Source organism: Carcharodon carcharias, chromosome 11 (assembly GCF_017639515.1).
Source record: "Carcharodon carcharias isolate sCarCar2 chromosome 11, sCarCar2.pri, whole genome shotgun sequence".
In the NCBI taxonomy this organism is placed as follows: domain Eukaryota; kingdom Metazoa; phylum Chordata; class Chondrichthyes; order Lamniformes; family Lamnidae; genus Carcharodon; species Carcharodon carcharias.
This window is the reverse complement of record NC_054477.1, coordinates 10,544,216-10,566,868: the sequence shown is the minus strand read 5'-3', so window position 1 is coordinate 10,566,868 and position 22,653 is coordinate 10,544,216. Positions and strand designations below refer to the sequence as shown.

At 48.7% G+C, this 22,653-nt stretch overlaps 1 protein-coding gene across 2 annotated transcripts in view; it reads left to right on the top strand.

The window, feature by feature from the left end:
- LOC121283776 (glycerophosphodiester phosphodiesterase domain-containing protein 5-like) overlaps nt 1-21,027 on the top strand; it is a 317,012-nt gene extending 295,985 nt beyond the window's left edge. For both annotated transcript variants that reach the window (XM_041198484.1, XM_041198485.1), the window contains exons 15-16: nt 384-496; nt 20,797-21,027. In XM_041198484.1, the coding sequence (XP_041054418.1) occupies nt 384-496; nt 20,797-20,921 (238 nt within the window). In that variant the 3' untranslated portion in view covers nt 20,922-21,027. The remainder of the gene's footprint in view (nt 1-383; nt 497-20,796) is intronic.
- The last annotated feature ends 1,626 nt before the right edge of the window (nt 21,028-22,653 follow it).

Genomic DNA, 22,653 nt, shown 5'->3' with positions numbered 1-22,653 from the left:
TTCTCTCGTTCACCAGTAGGCCTCGGCCTGCCTTGTGGGATGGTAGGCCTTAGGCTTTCCTACCGGATAAAACCCTCTCCTCTAACTTTGACACCATGAGTTCCCGAATTCAGTCAGGCTGTCTGGAAGGAGCACTGTAAGACAAGTTTGCATCACAGGAGAATCATAAAACAAATTCAGAGCATATCTCCTCCTCCCCTTGCCCCCTACCCCCATCTCCTGTCCCTCCCCCCTCAGGAACTGCCCACGCACGGAGGGACATCAATGAAGACCTGGGAAACTGATAGTCAGATTCCCTTAACGCTACTAAAATAGTTCTAAGCGAAACACTGGGATGGGAGAGTCTTTTATTTTTTTTGAAACAGTTTTGTTCCACTTTGCAGATGGCGATTGGGTAGCATGAGGACCTATAACCCGGAACAGATTATGCTGAGCGCAGCAGTCCGCAGGTCAAGCAAGGACGTCAATATAATGAAAGAGAAACTCATCTTTGCAGGTAGGATGCGGTCCTGCTTGGGTCCTTAGCTCTTCGGGGGGTGGGGGTTGACGATCTCCTTGGCTTTTGGAGTGTGTGGGGGAAGTGGGGTGGGGACAGGGGGTCAGGTGGGGCAGCTAGCAGGCTACCTACCGGTCATGCCACTTGCTTGTAAATTTTAAAAAAAAAGGTTTCATTTAAAGCTAGATTGTACGGGCTTGTTCTTGAAACAGCAATGGGACACTCAGGTTAAAGTGACTGCCCCTTGCTGGCTAGGTTGACCAAATAGAGTAATCCCACCTGTACTAAGGAAGACGGGTAAGGACTATCACCATTAGACCCAGGTTTTTGCTCTGGCTCCAGGTCAGTACTTCCCTGTGTTGTCGTTCCAAGTTGCTATCTTTATGGAATAACACTAGCAATAAAAAGATAAGGCCTTTGAGGCTACTCTGCCGTTCAATAAGATGGCGCTAGGTCTTTTACCTCGACCCTATTTTTCCTGCCCTATTCTCGCGTTCGCTGGTTCCTTCAATGCCCAAAGTAGCTCAGTTTCTCGGTCTTGAAGATACTCAACGAATGAGCAGTCCGGGGTTGGGAATTCCAAAGATTCTCAACCCACTGAGCGAAGACATGTATTCTCATAGACCGTGGACCGCCCACCCGCCCCACTGCCGATTAATGCCCTTAAGTGGTCAATTAATGTCCACTTAAAGGTTTTATCCCACTGCCACTGGTACTAACCCGGCGGCGGGTGGGGGCACACCATGTAGGGAGCACAATGAGCAAACCTGTGCAGAGTTGCTTCTTGGCTCACAGTGGGGTTGGGGGGTGGGGGGCCAGTGGGGCACTTAGTGCCTGATTGAGGGACCCAGCATCAGGAAGTGGGACGCAGCGTAACGTGTTAATAGAATAGTCATGTTAATGAGTGATGTAGACCATGATGTAATAGTGACATCAGCAGTCATGTGCTCGAGGCTCGGGAGAGAGGATGGAACAGTCTGTACTCATGCGAGACGTACCTCTGCCTTAACCTATCCCATATATAAATAAACCAGTTTGAAGTAGCTACCTGGGTCAGACTAAGTGGGGCCACTAAGAGAGCCACCACTCTGCCCTTGTTGCTGACCCCCCCACACCCTTTGCCCTCTTCTACACCCACAACCCTTACCCTGTGACCCCCCCCGCCCCTCCCCCCCCAATACACTCCAACCCCCACTCCCGCCATCACTTACCTGTGCCCCTGGCATCCAGTGACAATCCTAAGTCTCAGATGGGTGCCGTACCAGCTGCAGCGATCGCCCCCCTGGTAGCGCCGAGGCCAGCAGCGCTCGGTGGGCGGGACCTCCACCCCTGGGGTCCTTGATCCCGGGGTAAGGCTCGCTGCTGTCCTGTCAACTGCCTGAGTGGCACTTAATGAGGCGAGGCTTCCCAGCAAGCGGCAACGAGGCACTCCCGCTGGCTGACCAGCTGGTGGGCGAGACCCCCCCCCCAGGCCGTCCGCTACTGCCCCATTAACTCTGGTTTCTCGCTCCATGGATGTTGCCCGTCCTGCTGAATATTTCCAACATTTATTCCTTTTTATTTTGGATTTCCAGCATTTGCAGTGTCACAGGTCAAGAGCTTCCTTCTCATGTTAGCCCTGTGCAAGACTAGAAACAGTTCCAAAGGTGCCCAGCAGCTTCTGTATAGCTAACTTGACAAGATGAGTGAAAGGTTAACCTATGGGCCTGTTTTTTGCTACATGTGGTTCATGTATGAACGGCCAATGCACATGGCATGGCAGACTAGTGCTTAAATCACTGGACCAATAATCCCAACACCTGGGCTAATGATCCAGAGTCATGAGTTCAAATCCCACCATGGCAACTATGGAATTTAAAACCAATTAATTACTGTCTCAGTAATGGTGACATTGAAGTGACTGGATTATCATTAAAAATCCATCTGGTTCACTATTGTCCTTTAAGGAAGGAAATCATTGCTATTATTATCTGTTTGTTCTGCGGATATGACCCATGAGCGATTGCAATAACCTTCACTTCCTTCTCTGCTTCAGATACTCATACAGAGTGTCCTATTCTCATTTGCCATTCCTCTTATGATTCTCAGACGTTTCGCTGCTAATTCAGCATTTAATATTCCATTCTCTTGACTGCCGTCACCTGTATCCCTCTGATTCTAAAGACTGATTTAATCCCATTTAAAGGAAGGAAAGACTTGCATTTATATAGCACTTTCGTGACCTCAAGAACACAAGAATAGGAGCAGGAGTAAGCCATTCAGCCCCTCCAGCCTGATTTGCCAGTCGCCTCCTGACTCCCCAAAGTCTGGCCACCGTCTACAAGGCACAAGTCAGGAGTGTGATGAAATACTCCCCACTTGCCTGGATGAGTGCAGCTCCAACCACACTCAAGAAGCTTGACACCATCCAGGACAAAGCATCCCGTGTGATTGGGATCCACCACCTAAAACATTCAATCCCTCCACCACTGACACACATGGGCCCACATGTACCATGGACAAGATGCACTGCAGTAGTTCACCCAGGCGCCTTAGACAGCAACCTCCCAAACCTGCGATCTCTGCCACCTGGAAGGACAAAGGCAGCAGATAGATGGGAACACCACCACCTGCAAATTCCCCTCCAAGCCACTCACCATCCTGACTTGGAAATATATCGGCCGTTCCTTCACTGTCGCTGGGTCAAAATCCTGGAACTCCCTCCCTAACAGCACTGTGGGTGTACCTACACCACATGGACTGCAGCGGTTCAAGAAGAGGCAGTACACCACCACCTTCTCAAGGGCAATAAGTGCTGCACTAGCCAGCAACACCCACATTCAATGAACAAATAAAAAAAATGCCAGTGGCATAGTGATAATGTAATTGGGCTAGTAATCCAGAGGCCCAGGCTAATACATTGGGGACATGGGTTCAAATCCCACTTATGGTTTTCCTGTGATGTCATTCTTCATTTTTTTTCTTCCCACACGGCATTTTAGAGCTGAAGCAGCTATCCCTGTGTATCTGAATGCCGTGCTCTCTCTTTATATCCTCACTGTTCCCTGTGTATCCGAATGCTCTGCTCTCTTTATATCCTCGCTGTCCCTGTGCATCCGAACGCTGTGCTTTCTTTATATCCTCACTGTCCCTGTGCATCCGAACGCTGTGCTCTCTTTATATCCTCACTGTTCCCTGTGTATCCGAATGCTCTGCTCTCTTTATATCCTCGCTGTCCCTGTGCATCTGACCGCTGTGCTTTCTTTATATCCTCGCTGTTCCCTGTGCATCCAAACGCTGTGGTCCCCCTTTATATCTTCGCTGTTCCCTGTGCATCCGAACGCCGTGCTCTCTCTTTATATCCTCGCTGTCCACTGTGCATCCTCCAACCAAGCCCGCTGTCTGCCTCTCTCCTGGGTAAATGTAGGTGCCGAATGCTGTGCTCTCTCTTTATATCCTCGCTGTTCCTGTGCATCTGAATGCTGTGCTCTCTTCATATCCTCACTGTCCCTGTGCATCCGAACGCTCTGCTCTCTATATCCTCACTGTCCCTGTGCATCCGAACGCTGTGCTCTCTTTATATCCTCACTGTCCTTTTGCATCCGAACGCTGTGCTCTCTTTATATCTGCGCTGTTCCCTGTGCATCCGAACGCTGTGCTCTCTTTATATCCTCGCTGTTCCCTGTGTATCTGAACGCCGTGGTCCCTCTTTATATCCTCACTGTCCCTGTGCATCCTAACGCCGTGCTCTCTCTTTATATCCTCGCTGTCCACTGTGCATCCTCCATCCAAGCCCGCTGTCTGACTCTCCCCTGGGTAAATGTAGGTGCCGAATGCTGTGCTCTCTCTTCATATCCTCACTGTCCCTGTGCATCCGAACGCCGTGCTCTCATCATATTCTTGCTGTCCCTGTGCATCCGAATGCTGTGCTCTCTTTATATCCTCCCTGTTCCCTGTGCATCCGAACGCCTTGCTCTCTTTATATCCTCACTGTCCCTGTGCATCCGAATGCTCTGCTCTCTTTATATCCTCGCTGTCCCTTTGCATCCGAATGCCGTGCTCTCTTTATATCTGCACTGTTCCCTGTGCATCCAAACGCTGTGGTCCCCCTTTATATCTTCGCTGTTCCCTGTGCATCCGAACGCCGTGCTCTCTCTTTATATCCTCGCTGTCCACTGTGCATCCTCCAACCAAGCCCGCTGTCTGCCTCTCTCCTGGGTAAATGTAGGTGCCGAATGCTGTGCTCTCTCTTTATATCCTCGCTGTTCCTGTGCATCTGAATGCTGTGCTCTCTTCATATCCTCACTGTCCCTGTGCATCCGAACGCTCTGCTCTCTATATCCTCACTGTCCCTGTGCATCCGAACGCTGTGCTCTCTTTATATCCTCACTGTCCTTTTGCATCCGAACGCTGTGCTCTCTTTATATCTGCGCTGTTCCCTGTGCATCCGAACGCTGTGCTCTCTTTATATCCTCGCTGTTCCCTGTGTATCTGAACGCCGTGGTCCCTCTTTATATCCTCACTGTCCCTGTGCATCCTAACGCCGTGCTCTCTCTTTATATCCTCGCTGTCCACTGTGCATCCTCCATCCAAGCCCGCTGTCTGACTCTCCCCTGGGTAAATGTAGGTGCCGAATGTTGTGCTCTCTCTTCATATCCTCACTGTCCCTGTGCATCCGAACGCCGTGCTCTCATCATATTCTTGCTGTCCCTGTGCATCCGAATGCTGTGCTCTCTTTATATCCTCCCTGTTCCCTGTGCATCCGAACGCCTTGCTCTCTTTATATCCTCACTGTCCCTGTGCATCCGAATGCTCTGCTCTCTTTATATCCTCGCTGTCCCTTTGCATCCGAATGCCGTGCTCTCTTTATATCTGCGCTGTTCCCTGTGCATCCGAACGCTGTGCTCTCTTTATATCATCGCTGTTCCCTGTTCATCCAAACGCTGTGCACTCTTTATATCCTCGCTGGCCCTGTTCATCCGAGCGCTGTGCTCTCTTTATATCCTCGCTGTTCCCTGTGCATTTGAACGCTGTTCTCTCTCTTTATATCCTCACTGTCCCTGTGCATCCGAACAACGTGCTCTGTTTATATCCTCCCTGTTCCTTGTGCATTTGAACGCTGTGCTCTCTTTATATCCTCGCTGTCCCTGTGCATCCAAACGCTCTGCTCTGTTTATATCCTCGCTGTTCCCTGTGCATCCGAACGCTGTGCACTCTTTACAACCTCACTGTTCTCTGTGCATCCGAACGCTGTGCACTCTTTATAACCTCACTGTTCTCTGTGCATCTGAACGCTGTGCTCTCTCTTTATATCCTCACTGTCCACTGTGCATCCGAACGCTCTGCTCTGTTTATATCCTCGCTGTTCCCTGTGCATCCGAACGCTGTGCACTCTTTATAACCTCACTGTTCTCTGTGCATCTGAACGCTGTGCTCTCTCTTTATATCCTCACTGTCCACTGTGCATCCGAACGCTCTGCTCTGTTTATATCCTCGCTGTTCCCTGTGCATCCGAACGCTGTGCACTCTTTATAACCTCACTGTTCTCTGTGCATCTGAACGCTGTGCTCTCTCTTTATATCCTCACTGTCCACTGTGCATCCGAATGCTGTGCTCTCTCTATATCCTCACTGTCCATTTGTGCATCTGAACGCTGTGCTCTCTTTATATCCTTACTGTCCCTGTGCATCCGAACGCTGTGTTCCCTTTATATCCTCACTGTTCCCTGTGCATTTGAACACTGTGCTCTCTTTATATCCTCGCTGTCCCTGTGCATCCGAACGCTGTGCTCTCTCTTTATATCCTCGCTGTTCCCTGTGCATTTGAACGCTGTGCTCTCTTTATATCCTCGCTGTCCCTGTGCATCCGAATGCTGTGGTCCCTCTTTATATCCTTGCTGTTCCCTGTGCATCCGAATGCCGTGCTCTCTTTATATCCTCGTTGTTCCCTGTGCATCTGAATGCCGTGGTCTCTTTATATCCTCACTGTTCCCTGTGCATCCGAACGCTCTTCTCTCTTTATATCCTCGTTGGTCTGTGTGCATCTGAATGCTGTGCTCTCTTTATATCCTCACTGTTCCCTGTGCATCCTCCATCCAAGCCTGCTGTGTGCCACTCTCCTGGGTAAATGTAGGTGCCGAATGCTGTGCTCTCTCTTTATATCCTCGCTGTCCCTCTGCATCTGAATGCTGTGCTTTCTCTTTATATGCTCACTGTCCACTGTGCATCCGAACACTGTGCTCTCTTTATATCCTCGCTGTTCCCTGTGCATCTGAACACCGTTCTCTCTTTATATCCTCGCTTTTCCCTGTGCATCTGAACGCCGTGCTCTCATTATATTCTTGCTGTCCCTGTGCATCCGAACGCCGTGCTCTCTTCATATCCTCACTCTTCCCTGTGCATCCGAACGCTCTGCTTTCTTTATATCCTCACTGTCCCCTGTGCATTTGAACACCGTGCTCTCTTTATATCCTCGCTGTCCCCTGTGCATTTGAACACCGTGCTCTCTTTATATCCTCACCGTCCCTGTGCATCCGAACGCTGTGCACTCTTTATATCCTCCCTGTTCCCAGTGCATCCGAACGCTGTGCTCTCTTTATCTCCTCGCTGTTCCCTGTGCAACCGAACGCTGTGCTCTCTTTATTTCCTCACTGTTCCCTGTGCATCCGAATGCTGTGCTCTCTTTATATTCTTGCGGTTCCTTGTGCATCCATACGCTGTGCTCCCTTTATATCCTCGCTGTTCCCTGTGCATCCTAACGCTGTGCTCTGTTTATATCCTCGCTGTTCCCTGTGCATCCGAACGCTGTACTCTCTCTTTATATCCTCACTGTCCACTGTGCATCCGAACGCTCTGCTCTGTTTATATCCTCGCTGTTCCCTGTGCATCCGAACACTGTGCACTCTTTATAACCTCACTGTTCTCTGTGCATCTGAACGCTGTGCTCTCTCTTTATATCCTCACTGTCCACTGTGCATCTGAATGCTGTGCTCTCTCTATATCCTCACTGTCCATTTGTGCATCTGAACGCTGTGCTCTCTTTATATCCTCACTGTCCCTGTGCATCCGAACGCTGTGTTCCCTTTATATCCTCGCTGTTCCCTGTGCATTTGAACACCGTGCTCTCTTTATATCCTCGCTGTCCCTGTGCATCCGAACGCTGTACTCTCTCTTTATATCCTCACTGTCCCTGTGCATCCGAACGCTGTGATCTCTTTATATCCTCGCTGTTCCCTGTGCATCCGAACGCTGTGCTCTCTCTTTATATCCTCACTGTCCCTGTGCATCCAAACGCTGTGCTCTCTCTTTATATCCTCGCTGTTCCCTGTGCATTTGAACGCTGTGCTCTCTTTATATCCTCGCTGTCCCTGTGCATCCGAATGCTGTGGTCCCTCTTTATATCCTTGCTGTTCCCTGTGCATCTGAATGCCGTGCTCTCTTTATATCCTCATTGTTCCCTGTGCATCTGAATGCCGTGGTCTCTTTATATCCTCACTGTTCCCTGTGCATCCGACCGCTCTGCTCTCTTTATATCCTCGCTAGTCTGTGTGCATCTGAATGCTGTGCTCTCTTTATATCCTCACTGTTCCCTGTGCATCCGAACGCTGAGCTTTCTTTATATCCTCGCTGTCCACTGTGCATCCTCCATCCAAGCCTGCTGTCTGCCACTCTCCTGGGTAAATGTAGGTGCCGAATGCTGTGCTCTCTCTTTATATCCTCGCTGGCCCTCTGCATCTGAATGCCGTGCTTTCTCTTTATATGCTCACTGTCCACTGTGCATCCGAACACTGTGCTCTCTTTATATCCTCGTTGTTCCCTGTGCATCTGAATGCCGTGGTCTCTTTATATCCTCACTGTCCCTGTGCATCCGAACAATGTGCTCTGTTTATATCCTCGCTGTTCCCTCTGCATCCGAACGCTGTACTCTCTCTTTATATCCTCACTGTCCCTGTGCAACCGAACAACGTGCTCTGTTTATATCCTCGCTGATCCCTGTGCATCCGAACGCTGTACTCTCTCTTTATATCCTCGCTGTTCCCTGTGCATAAGAACGCTCTGCTCTCTTTATATCCTCACTGTCCCTGTGTATCCGAATGCTGTGCTCTCTTTATATGCTCACTGTTCCCTGTGCATCCGAACACCGTGCTCTCTTTATATCCTCACTGTCCCTGTGTATCCGAACGCTGTGCTCCCTTTATATCCTCACTGTTCCCTGTGCATTTGAACGCTGTGCTCTCTTTATATCCGCACTGTTCCCTGTGCATCCGAACGCTGAGCTCGCTTTATATCCTCGCTGTTCCCTGTGCATCCGAACGCCGTGGTCCCTCTTTATATTCTCGCTGTCCCTGTGCATCCTCCAACCAAGCCCGCTGTCTGCCTCTCTCCTGGGTAAATGTAGGTGCCGAATGCTGTGCTCTCTCTTTATATCCTCGCTGTCCCTCTGCATCTGAATGCTGTGCTTTCTCTTTATATGCTCACTGTCCACTGTGCATCTGAACACTGTGATTTCTTCATATCCTCACTGTTCTCTGTGCATCTGAATGCTGTGCTCTCTTTATACCCTCACTGTTCTCTGTGCATCCGAATGCTGTGCTCTCTTCATACCCTCACTGTCCCTGTGCATCCGAATGCCGTGCTCTCTTCATATCCTCACTGTTCCCTGTGCATCCGAACGCTGTGCTCTCTTTATATCCTCACTGTTCCCTTTGCATCCGAACGCTGTGCTCTCTTTATATCCTCACTGTCCCTGTGCATCCGAATGCCGTGCTCTCTCTTTATATCCTCGCTGTCCACCGTGCATCCTCCATCCAAGCCCGCTGTCTGACTCTCTCCTGGGTAAATGTAGGTGCCGAATGCTGTGCTCTCTCTTTATATCCTCGCTGTCCCTCTGCATCTGAATGCTGTGCTTTCTCTTTATATGCTCACTGTCCACTGTGCATCTGAACACTGTGCTCTCTTTATTTCCTCACTGTCCCTGTGTATCTGAACGCCGTGCTCTCTCTCTATATCCTCACTGTCTATTTGTGCATCTGAACGCTGTGCTCTCTTTATAACCTCACTGTTCTCTGTGCATCTGAACGCTGTGCTCTCTCTTTATATCCTCACTGTCCACTGTGCATCCGAACACTGTGCTCTCTTTATATCCTCGCTGTCCGTTTGTTCATCTGAACGCCTTGCTCTCTCTTTATATTCTCAATGTCCATTTGTGCATCTGAACGCTGTGCTCTCTTTATATCCTCACTGGTCTGTGTGCATCTGAATGCTGTGCTCTCTTTGTATCCTCCCTGTTCCCTGTGCATCCGAACGCCATGGTCCCTCTTTATATCCTCGCTGTTCCCTGTGCATCCGAATGCCGTGCTCTCTCTTTATATTCTCGCTGTCCACTGTGCATCCTCCAACCAAGTCCGCTGTCTGCCTCTCTCCTGGGTAAATGTAGGTGCCGAACAATCCCTGTGCTATCCCTGTGCATCCGAACAACGTGCTCTGTTTATACCCTCCCTGTTCCTTGTGCATTTGAACACCGTGCTCTCTCTTTATATCCTCGCTCTCCCTGTGCATCCGAACGCTGTGCTCTCTTTATATCCTCGCTTTTCCCCTGTGTATCCGAACGCCATGGTCTCTCTATATCCTCACTGTCCCTGTGTATTTGAACGCTGTGCTCTCTTTATATCCTCACTGTTCCCTGTGCATCCAACGCTGCGCTCTCTCTTTATATCCTCACTGTTCCCTGTGCATTTGAACGCTGTGCTCTCTCTTTATATCCTCCCTGTCCCTGTGCATCCGAACGCTGTGCTCTCTTTATATCCTCGCTGTCCGTTTGTGCATTTGAACGCTGTGCTCTCTTTATATCCTTGCTGTTCCCTGTGCATTTGAACATTGTGCTCTCTTTATATCTTCACTGTCCCTGTGCATTTAAACACCGTGCTCTCTTTATACCCTCACTGTCCCTGTGCATTTGAACACCGTGCTCTCTTTATATCATCACTGTTCCCTGTGCATCCGAACGCTGTGCTCTCTATATCCTCGCTGTTCCCTGTGCATCCAAACGCTGTGCTCCCTTTATATCCTTGCTGTCCCTGTGCATCCGAACACTCTGCTCTCTTTATATCCACGCTGTCCCTGTGCATCCAAACACTCTGCTCTCTTTATAACCTCACTGTTCCCTGTGCATCCGAATGCTGTGGTCCCTCTTCATATCCTCACTGTTCTCTGTGCATCTGAACGCTGTGCTCTCTCTTTATATCCTCGCTGTCCCTGTGCATCCGAACAACGTGCTCTGTTTATATCCTCCCTGTTCCTTGTGCATTTGAACGCCGTGCTCTCTTTATATCCTCGCTGTGCTCTCTTTATATCCTCACTGTTTCCTGTGCATCCGAACGCTGTGCACTCTTTATAACCTCACTGTTCTCTGTGCATCTGAACGCTGTGCTCTCTCTTTATATCCTCACTGTCCACTGTGCATCCGAACGCTGTGCTCTCTTTATATCCTCGCTGTCCGTTTGTTCATCTGAACGCCTTGCTCTCTCTTTATATTCTCAATGTCCATTTGTGCATCTCAACGCTGTGCTCTCTTTATATCCTCACTGGTCTGTGTGCATCTGAATGCTGTGCTCTCTTTGTATCCTCCCTGTTCCCTGTGCATCCGAACGCCGTGGTCCCTCTTTATATCCTCGCTGTTCCCTGTGCATCCGAATGCCGTGCTCTCTCTTTATATTCTCGCTGTCCACTGTGCATCCTCCAACCAAGCCCGCTGTCTGCCTCTCTCCTCGGTAAATGTAGGTGCCGAATGCTGTGCTCTCTCTTTATATCCTCGCTGTCCCTCTGCATCTGAATCCTGTGCTTTCTCTTTATATGCTCACTGTCCACTGTACATCTGAACGCTGTGCTCTCTTCATATCCTCACTGTTCTCTGTGCATCTGAACACTGTTCTCTCTTTATATCCTCGCTGTTTCCTGTGAATCCGAATGCTGTGGTCCCTCTTTATATCCTCACTGTCCCTGTGCATCCGAACGCCGTGCTCTCATTATATCCTTGCTGTCCCTGTGCATCCGAACGCCGTGCTCTTTTTATAACCTCACTGTTCTCTGTGCATCTGAACGCTGTGCTCTCTTTATATCCTCGCTGTCCCCTGTGCATTTGAACACCATGCTCTCTTTATATCCTCACTGTCCGCTGTGCATTTGAACACCGTGCTCTCTTTATATCCTCAATGTCTCCTGTGTATTCGAACGCTGTGGTCCCTCTTTATATCCTCGCTGTCCCTGTGCATCTGAACGCTGTGCTCTCTTTATATCATCGCTATCCCTGTGCATCCGAACAACGTGCTCTGTTTATACCCTCCCTGTTCCTTGTGCATTTGAACACCATGCTCTCTCTTTATATCCTCGCTCTCCCTGTGCATCCGAACGCTGTGCTCTCTTAATATCCTCGCTTTTCCCCTGTGTATCCGAACGCCATGGTCTCTCTATATCCTCACTGTCCCTGTGTATTTGAACGCTGTGCTCTCTTTATATCCTCGCTGTTCCCTGTGCATCCAACGCTGCGCTCTCTCTTTATATCCTCACTGTTCCCTGTGCATTTGAATGCTGTGCTCTCTCTTTATATCCTCCCTGTCCCTGTGCATCCGAACGCTGTGCTCTCTTTATATCCTCGCTGTCCGTTTGTGCATTTGAACGCTGTGCTCTCTTTATATCTTCACTGTCCCTGTGCATTTAAACACCGTGCTCTCTTTATACCCTCACTGTCCCTGTGCATTTGAACACTGTGCTCTCTTTATATCATCACTGTTCCCTGTGCATCCGAACGCTGTGCTCTCTATATCCTCGCTGTTCCCTGTGCATCCAAATGCTGTGGTCCCTCTTCATATCCTCACTGTTCTCTGTGCATCTGAACGCCGTACTCCCTCTTTATATCCTCAATGTCTCCTGTGCATTCGAACACCGTGCTCTCTTTATATCCTCGCTGTCCCAGTGCATCCGAATGCCATTCTCTCTTTATATCCTCACTGTTCTCTGTGCATCCGAATGCCATGCTCTCTTTATATCCTCGCTGTTCCCTGTGCATTCGAACACCTTGCTCTCTTTATATCCTCGATGTCCCTGTGCATCCGAACGCTGTGCGCTCTGTTTATATCCTCGCTGTCCCTGTACATCTGAACGCTGTGCTCTCTTTATATCCTCCCTGTCCCTGTGCATCCAAACGCTGTGCTCTCTTTATATCCTCGCTGTTCCCTGTGCATCCGAACACTGCTCTCTCTTTATATCCTCACTGTTCTCTGTGCATCCGAACGCTGTGCTCTCTGTTTATATCCTCGCTGTTCCGTTTGCATTTGAACGCTGTGCTCTCTTTATATCCTCGCTGTTCCCTGTGCATCCGAACCCTGTGCTCTCTCTTTATATCCTCGCTGTTCCCTGTGTATCTGAACACCTTGCTCTCTCTTTATATCCTCGTTGTTCCCTATGTAACCGAACGCCGTGCCCTCTCTATGCCCTCGCTGTATACTTTGCATCCGAACACTGTGCTCTCTTTATGTCCTCGCTGTTCCCTGTGCATCCGAACACCTTGCTCTCTCTTTATATCCTAGCTGTCCCTGAGAATCCGAACGCTGTGCTCTCTTTATATCCTCGCAGTCCCTGTGCATTCGAACACCTTGCTCTCTCTTTATATCCTCGTTGTTCCCTGTGTAAGCGAACGCCGTGCTCTCTCTATACCCTCGCTGTATACTTTGCATTTGAACACCATGCTCTCTCAATACCCTCGCTGTATACTTTGCATCCAAACGCTGTGCTCTCTTTATACCCTCGCTGTTCCCTGTGCATTTGAACGCTGTGCTCTCTTTATATCCTCGCTGTTCCCTGTGCATCCGAATGCTGTGCTCTCTCTTTATATCCTTACTGTTCCCTGTGCATCTGAACGCTGTGCTCTCTTTATACCCTCGCTGTCCCTGTGCATCCGAACACTGTGCTATCTCTTTATATCCTCGCTGTTCCTGTGCATTTGAATGCTGTGCTCCCTTTATATCCTCGCTGTCCCTGTGCATCTGAACGCTGTACTCTCTTTATATCCTCGCTGTCCCTTTGCATCCGAACGCTGTGCTCTCTTTATATCCTCGCTGTTCCCTGTGCATCCGAACGCCGTGGTCTCTCTTTATATCCTCGCTGTTCCCTGTGCATCCGAACGCCGTGGTCTGTCTTTATATCCTCGCTGTTCCCTGTGCATCCGAACGCCGTGCTCTCTCTTTATATTCTCGCTGTCCACTGTGTATCCTCCAAGCAAGCCCGCTGTCTGCCTCTCTCCTGGGTAAATGTAGGTGCCGAATGCTGTGCTCTCTCTTTATATCCTCGCTGTCCCTCTGCATCTGAATGCTGTGCTTTCTCTTTATATGCTCACTGTCCACTGTGCATCTGAACACTGTGCTCTCTTCATATCCTCACTGTTCTCTGTGCATCTGAACACCGTTCTCTCTTTATATCCTTGCTGTTCCCTATGAATCCGAATGCTGTGGTCCCTCTTTATATCCTCACTGTCCCTGTGCATCCGAACGCCGTGGTCTCATTATATTCTTGCTGTCCCTGTGCATCCGAACGCCGTGGTCTCATTATATTCTTGCTGTCCCTGTGCATCCGAACGCCGTGCTCTCTTTATAACCTCACTGTTCTCTGTGCATCTGAACGCTGTGCTCTCTTTATATCCTCACTGTTCCCTGTGCATCTGAACGCTCTGCTCTCTTTATATCCTCGCTGTCCTTGTGCATCCGAACGCTGTGCTCTCTTTATATCATCGCTATCCCTGTGCATCCGAACAACGTGCTCTGTTTATACCCTCCCTGTTCCTTGTGCATTTGAACACCGTGCTCTCTCTTTATATCCTCGCTCTCCCTGTGCATCCGAGCGCTGTGCTCTCTTAATATCCTTGCTTTTCCCCTGTGTATCCGAACGCCATGGTCTCTCTATATCCTCACTGTCCCTGTGTATTTGAACGCTGTGCTCTCTTTATATCCTCGCTGTTCCCTGTGCATCCAACGCTGCACTCTCTCTTTTATATCCTCACTGTTCCCTGTGCATTTGAACGCTGTGCTCTCTCTTTATATCCTCCCTGTCCCTGTGCATCCGAACGCTGTGCTCTCTTTATATCCTCGCTGTCCGTTTGTGCATTTGAACGCTGTGCTCTCTTTATATCCTCGCTGTTCCCTGTGCATTTGAACATTGTGCTTTCTTTATATCTTCACTGTCCCTGTGCATTTAAACACCGTGCTCTCTTTATACCCTCACTGTCCCTGTGCATTTGAACACCGTGCTCTCTTTATATCATCACTGTTCCCTGTGCATCCGAACGCTGTGCTCTCTATATCCTCGCTGTTCCCTGTGCATCCAAACGCTGTGCTCCCTTTATATCCTTGCTGTCCCTGTGCATCCGAACACTCTGCTCTCTTTATATCCACGCTGTCCCTGTGCATCCAAACACTCTGCTCTCTTTATAACCTCACTGTTCCCTGTGCATCCGAATGCTGTGGTCCCTCTTCATATCCTCACTGTTCTCTGTGCATCTGAACGCCTTACTCCCTCTTTATATCCTCAATGTCTCCTGTGCATTCGAACACCGTGCTCTCTTTATATCCTCGCTGTCCCAGTGCATCCGAATGCCGTTCTCTCTTTATATCCTCGATGTCCCTGTGCATCCGAATGCCGTGCTCTCTTTATACCCTCGCTGTTCTCTGTGCATCCGAATGCCATGCTCTCTTTATATCCTCGCTGTTCCCTGTGCATCCAAACAACGTGCTCTGTTTATATCCTCCCTGTTTCCCTGTGCATCCGAACGCTGTGCTCCCTTCATATCCTCGTTGTTCCCTGTGTAACCGAACGCTGTGCTCTCTTTATATCCTCGCTGTTCCCTGTGCATCCACACGCCGTACTTTCTTTATATCCTCGCTGTTCCCTGTGCATCTCAGTGCTGTGCTTTCTCTTTATATGCTTACTGTCCACTGTGCATCCGAACACTGTGCTCTCTCTTTATATCCTCGCTATTCCCTGTGCATCCGAACACTGTGCTCTCTCTTTATATCCTCACTATTCTCTGTGTATCCGAACACCGTGCTTTCTTTATATCCTCACTCTTCCCTGTGCATCCGAACGCTGTGCTCTCTTTGTATCCGCAATGTCCCTGTGCATCCGAACGCCTTGCTCTCTCTTGATATCCTCGCTGTTCCCTGTGCATCCGAACACTGTGCTCTCTCTTTATATCCTCACTGTTCTCTGTGCATCCGGACGCTGTGCTCTCTGTTTATATCCTCGCTGTTCCGTTTGCATTTGAACGCTGTGCTCTCTTTATATCCTCGCTGTTCCCTGTGCATCCGAACGCTGTGCTCTCTCTTTATATCCTCGCTGTTCCCTGTGTATCTGAACACCTTGCTCTCTCTTTATATCCTCGCTGTCCCTGTGCATTTGAACGCTGTGCTCTCTTTATATCCTCCCTGTCCCTGTGCATCTGAACGCGGTTCTCTTTATATCCTTGTTGTTCCCTATGTAACCGAACGCCGTGCTCTCTCTATGCCCTCGCTGTATACTTTGCATCCGAACACTGTGCTCTCTTTATGTCCTCGCTGTTCCCTGTGCATCCGAACACCTTGCTCTCTCTTTATATCCTAGCTGTCCCTGAGAATCCGAACGCTGTGCTCTCTTTATATCCTCGCAGTCCCTGTGCATCCGAACACCTTGCTCTCTCTTTATATCCTCGTTGTTCCCTGTGTAAGCGAGCGCCGTGCTCTCTCTATACCCTCGCTGTATACTTTGCATTTGAACACCATGCTCTCTCGATACCCTCGCTGTATACTTTGCATCCGAACGCTGTGCTCTCTTTATACCCTCGCTGTTCCCTGTGCATTTGAACGCTGTGCTCTCTTTATATCCTCGCTGTTCCCTGTGCATCCGAACGCTGTGCTCTCTCTTTATATCCTTACTGTTCCCTGTGCATCTGAACGCTGTGCTCTCTTCATATCCTTGCTGCTCCCTGTGCACCCGAACGCCGTGCTCTCTTTATACCCTCGCTGTCCCTGTGCATCCGAACACTGTGCTGTCTCTTTATATCCTCGCTGTTCCCTGTGCATTTGAACGCTGTGCTCTCTTTATATCCTCGCTGTCCCTGTGTATTTGAACGCTCTGCTCTCGTTATATCCTCGTTGTTCCCTGTGCATCCGAACACTGTGCTCTCTCTATATATCCTCACTGTTCCCTGTGCATTTGAACGCTGTGCTCTCTTTATATCCTCACTGTCCCTTGTGTATCCGAACGCCGTGCTCACTTTATATCCCAGCTGTCTGTTTGTGCGTTTGAACGCTGTCCTCTCTTTATATCCTCGCTATTCCCTGTGCATCCAACGCCCTGCTCTCTTTTTATCCTCGCTGTCCCTGTGCATCCGAACGCCATGCTCTCTCTTTATATCCTCGCTGTCCCTATGCATCCGAACGCAGTGCTCTCTTTATATCCTCGCTGTCCGTTTGTGCATTTGAACGCTGTGCTCTCTTTATATCCTCGCTGTTCCCTGTGCATTTGAACATCGTGCTCTCTTTATATCATCACTCTCCCTGTGCATTTAAACACCGTGCTCTCTTTATATCCTCGCTGTCCCAGTGCATCCGAATGCCGTGCTCTCTTTATATCCTCGCTGTTCCTGTGCATCCGAATGCCGTGCTCTCTTTATGCCCTCGCTGTTCTCTGTGCATCCGAATGCCATGCTCTCTTTGTACACTCGCTGTTCCCTGTGCATCCGAATGCTGTGCTCTCTTTATATCCTCACTGTTCCCTGTGCATCCGAATGCCGTGCTCTCTTTATACCCTCACTGTTCCCTGTGCATCCGAATGCCGTGCTCTCTTTATATCCTCGCTGTTCCCTGTGCATCCGAATGCTGTGCTCTCTCTTTATATCCTTACTATTCCCTTTGCATCCGAACGCCGTGCTCTCTCTATACCCTCGCTGTATAATTTGCATTTGAACACCATGCTCTCTCAATACCCTCGCTGTATACTTTGCATCCGAATGCGGTGCTCTCTTTATATCCTCGCTGTTCCCTGTGCATCCGAACGCTGTGCTCTCTCTTTATATCCTTACTGTTCCCTGTGCATCCGAACGCTGTGCTCTCTTCATCTCCTCGCTGCTCCCTGTGCACCCGAACGCTGTGCTCTCTTTATACTCTCGCTGTCCCTGTGCACCCAAACACCGTGCTCTCTCTTTATATCCTCGCTTCTTCCCTGTGCATCCGAACGCTGTGCTCTCTTTATATCCTCATTGTCCCTGTGCATCCGAACGCTGTGCTCTCTTTATATCCTCATTGTCCCTGTGCATCCGAACGCTCTGCTCTCTGTTTATATCCTCGCTGTTCCTTTTGCATTTGAACTCCATGCTCCCTTTATAACCTCTCTGTTCCCTGTGCATCCGAACACTCTGCTCTCTTTATATCCTTGCTGTTCCCTGTGCATTTGAACTCCATGGTCTCTTTATATCCTCGCTGTCCCTTGTGTATCCAAACGCCGTGCTTTCTTTATATCCTGGTTGTCCGTTTGTGCATCCGAACGCTGTGCTCTCTTTATATCCTCGCTGTTCCCTGTGCATCCAACGCCTTGCTCTCTTTTATATCCTCACTGTCCCTGTGTATTTGAACGCCGTGGTCTCTTTATATCCTCGCTGTTCCCTGTGCATCCAAACACTGTGCTCTCTCTTTATATCCTCACTGTTCCCTGTGCATCCGAACGCCGTGCTCTCTTTATATCCCGGCTGTCTGTTTGTGCATTTGAACGCAGTGGTCTCTTTATATCCTCGCTGTTCCCTGTGCATCTGAACGCCGTACTCTCTTAATATCCTCGCTGTTTCCTGTGCATTTGAACACCATGCTCTCTCTATATCCTCGCTTTCCCTGTGCATTTGAACCCCGTGCTCACTTTATATCATCACTGTTCCCTGTGCATCCAATCGCTGTGCTCTCTTTATATCCACGCTGTTCCCTGTGCATCCAAACGCTGTGATCTCTTTATATCCTCACTGTCCCTGTGCATTTGAACCCCGTGCTCTCTTTATATCATCACTGTTCCCTGTGCATCCAAACGCTGTGCTCTCTTTATATCCGCGCTGTCCCTGTGCATCCGAACACTCTGCTCTTTTTATATCCTCGCTGTTCCCTGTGCATCCAAACGCTGTGCTCTCTTTATATCCACGCTGTCCCTGTGCATCCGAACACTCTGCTCTCTTTATACCCTCGCTGTTCCCTGTGCATCTGAATGTCATGCTCTCTTTATATCCTCGCTGTCCCCTGTGCACCCTCCAACCAAGCCCGCTGTCTGCCTCTCTCCTGGATAAATGTAGGCCCCAAGCCCTGCTCTGTCCTTGTATTCTCGCTGTCCCCTGTGCGTTGTCCAACCAGGTCTTCTCTCTGACTCTCTCCCTGGTCAAGCGTGTTTTGGTACCGGTGCCCAGCCTGGGTAAATGGGGAAGGTTAGTGGTATCTTGCTATAACACTACCCACCAACTCCAAACAAAATGATGGTTGATAAGAAGGTGATCGGCCAGCATTGTGATGAACCCACGTAACACGGGAAAAACCGAAAGGAGACACACAAACAGGATACAGAGTGGACGGATCAATAGCAAATGCAACACAGTTTCACAACATTTGTAGCTGTTTATTTTTAGGAGGAATAAGATCATCACTTATTCCTGAGAAGGTGTCAATCATTATCAGATGAAAGAGCAGTATTCTGACAATAGATGCATAAAGCATTATTTGTGCCAATGGAAATTTATAAGATTATAAGATAAGAAGGTGTAAATTAAAGAGAGGAATTCACTTCTAGAAAAACATCATAAAGGCAAGAAGCTCATGTGAATTTCTGCTGATATCCTGGATAGGATCACGCTTGGGGTATTATGTGCAGTTCTGACCTTCGTAATATAATAAAACATGTTGTGGCACTGGAGAACGTACAGGAAAGATTGCCAAAGGATATCACCAGGATTCAGAGGAAAGATTGAGCAATCTGGGTCTCTTCCTCCAACAAAGGGGAGGCTCAGAGGAGACCAGGTAGAGATCTGCAGAGTTAGGAAGGGGCTCGGTTAGGTGGGTTCGGAGTAATTTCTTTACCCAGCGATTGCTGAGCGTGTGGAACACTCTGCCATAATCAGTAGATGAGTATTGATGTATTTAAGAGAAGCCTTGATGTATACGTGAGGGAGAAGGGAATTGTGAATATGGTAGCAGGAGGGAAGAGTTAAGTGAGGGAGACTTGTGGAGTATAAACACCAGCACAAGGATTTGTGTGTCTTGCTTCTGTGCTGTAGATTTTATGCAATTTTGAGTCTAAAAAACTCTCCTTAATCGCACAGCAAGATCTCACAAACAGCAATGCAATAATGACCAGGTAATCTGTTATTTTAAAGAAGTTGATTAAGGCATGCATATTGGCCAGAACACACAGGAAAACTCCCTGCTCGTTTTCAAAATCTTTGAAATCTTTTTACATCCACACGAGGGGGCAGAAGAGGCCTCGGCCTCGCGTCCCATTGGAAAGACGGCACCTCCAACAGTGCAGCACGCCCTCGGTATTGCATTGGGAATGTCAGTTTTTGATTTGTGCTCAAGTCTCTGGGACATGAAAGAATGAACTTTAATTCAGAGGTGAGAGTGCTACCCTCTGGAGCACAGAAACTCCCGACTTAGAAAGTACCCACACTGCATTTCCTCGCAGCCCACCTAACAGCACCACCAACCCCCCACCTGCCTGCTAACATTTTTAAGCATTATCCAATTCCTTTTTGAAAGTTACTGTTGAATCTGCTTCCGCTGCCCTTTCAGGCAGTGTCTTCCAGATCACAACAAGTGAGTGTTTTTAAAAATAAACAAATTCTCATCACTTATCTAGTTTTTGCACTTTCCTCTGGTTACTACACTGCAAAGGTATTTAATTGCTGTTAAAGTGCTTTAGGACATCCTACTGTTGTGAAAGGTGCTTTATAAATGTAGGTTTTTACCACTCTCCATACCTTTCGCCCTTCCCTTCCATCGCCCCCTTTCTCGCTGCCCCCCCTTTCTCGCTGCCCCCCCTTTCTCGCTGCCCCCCCTTTCTCGCTGCCCCCCCTTTCTCGCTGCCCCCCCTTTCTCGCTGCCCCCCCTTTCTCACTGCCCCCCCCCCCCCCCCTCCAATGTTCCTTCCATTCCTTTCTTTTCTGTCTCGGAACACTGAACCTTGAATTGTCTGAATGGATTCTCCTTGGCTTTTTTGCCCAGTGCTGGGTTGGGCTGGTCCAACACTAACCTCCTGTTTGTCCTGGTGTTGCAGAGATCAACAACGGCGTGGCCAACTCCGACGATGGCTCCCTCTGCTCTGAGAGCGGCTTTGACGGGTTTACGCACGAGGCCGTCAGCCCCCTGGGACGTCGTGGGGCCAAGTTGCGGATCAACTGAGAGGCGCCTGCGGCCTTCGTCTTTTCTCCTTCGTGATGCCTGGTTTTGGGAGCAAATCCATCGGCCACCATCCCCGTCTTCTCCCCCCCCCCCCCCCCACCCCCTCACCACCCACACCCCCTTGCCCCACTCTGCCTCCCTCCACCCCAATTTCCCCTCAAGCCATGGAGATCATGGACTGTGGTTTCGCTGTGAACTAATTTGAGATCGTAACGACAGTGAACTGAAAGGGGTGGGTAAGGGGTGTTGGGGACAGGCCTCGGACTAGTTCTGTGCATGTGAAGGAAGAGGCTAAGCCCCTCCCTGTCCTGGAATACATTCTCTGGCACCCGCCGCTTTTCATCTCCAAATTGAGTCGAGCACAGACTAGAGCAGATCCTAGGGAATGGGGTGGGGGCCGGTGGAAAACAAATGCAGGAACCTCCCCGATGTCTGCTGCCTGCCGGTTCAATTGTTCCTTGCTCTTGTGGAGTGATCTGTGGAATTTGGTCCTTTCTCGTTTTCCCATCCATCTCAAGTTGGTTGGTTGTATGTTCAGTTTACATTTTGTGGGTATGTAAAATTACATTTAAATATATATATATATCTATATGAAAAAACAGCATTTCTACTTGGTGGAAAAGTATTCTGAGATGCACACGCTGTCTCCTTGACTTGTATCTGTGCAGAATAGCCCCGATAGTTGTTTCTCTGCAGGTGTCTTAATGGACAGATTGATCCTAAGCAAGTTTTCTGGTGAATCTACGGTCACCAACACTAGTAGCTTGTGTTCCTTGAGGTTTCATGACATGACCTCTTACTTCCAACCGCCTCACTCACTCACCCTTCCTTTTTTGTCACCATCTCTGATGTTCTTTTAACTAATAAATTCAAAGACAATGGAGAAAAACATTTTATTTTAATGAGCCCTGTGATTTCCCTCCCTGGTATCGCTCGCAGCAGTGGCTACTCTTCAATTCCTAGAGAGTCCAGGGAATTCTTGGAAGATTGGCATCCTTAATGTGAGTGGCGTCTAACTCTGAGGTATCATTATTATGGAAGAGCTTCTTGTTCCTGCATCCGGGAGCTGTCTGACCTTAACTATTTTCCATCTTGGGAAGAAACAGTGATATTCAGCAGATGCATTCAGAATCAGGACTGCATGTGCTGTGAAAACATGGATTCCTTCGTTCTCCTTCTAGACTCCCTCTGCTGGTACATATGTGTATGATAGCCTTCAGTGGACAAAATGCACGATGCAATTTTCAATACACTACATCCCTCCCTTCTTAAGAAATGAGATTCTTAGCGTATTTCAATGGTTTGTTTTCAAAAGTGTAAACAATAAACTTAAACATAATTTGAATGTTTAACTTCACCAGTGACACTATTACATATGTAAATGTTTGTATTAATTTAATAATGCACTCAGTCATATAAATGAGATGAAAGATTTGTTCAGCAACTGAAAATAGTTCAGTTTTTAACATAATCGCTTAAGTATGGTGGATGTTTCCTCTCTCATGTAGGATATCATTTAACCTCGGGTATGGTCTCAGTTAAGATGTCAATGTCTGAATGGGAATCGATGCTTACGAATGGTGTTTTGAAGGATGACACACTTCGTGTAATAATCTGCAAACTGCACTTAGCAGTAATCATTGACTCTTTTGTGTTAATCAAAACAAATGGCAGCATGTCAGAAGATGATATTTTTTACCAACATGGCCCTCACATTTCACAAGCACTTTAT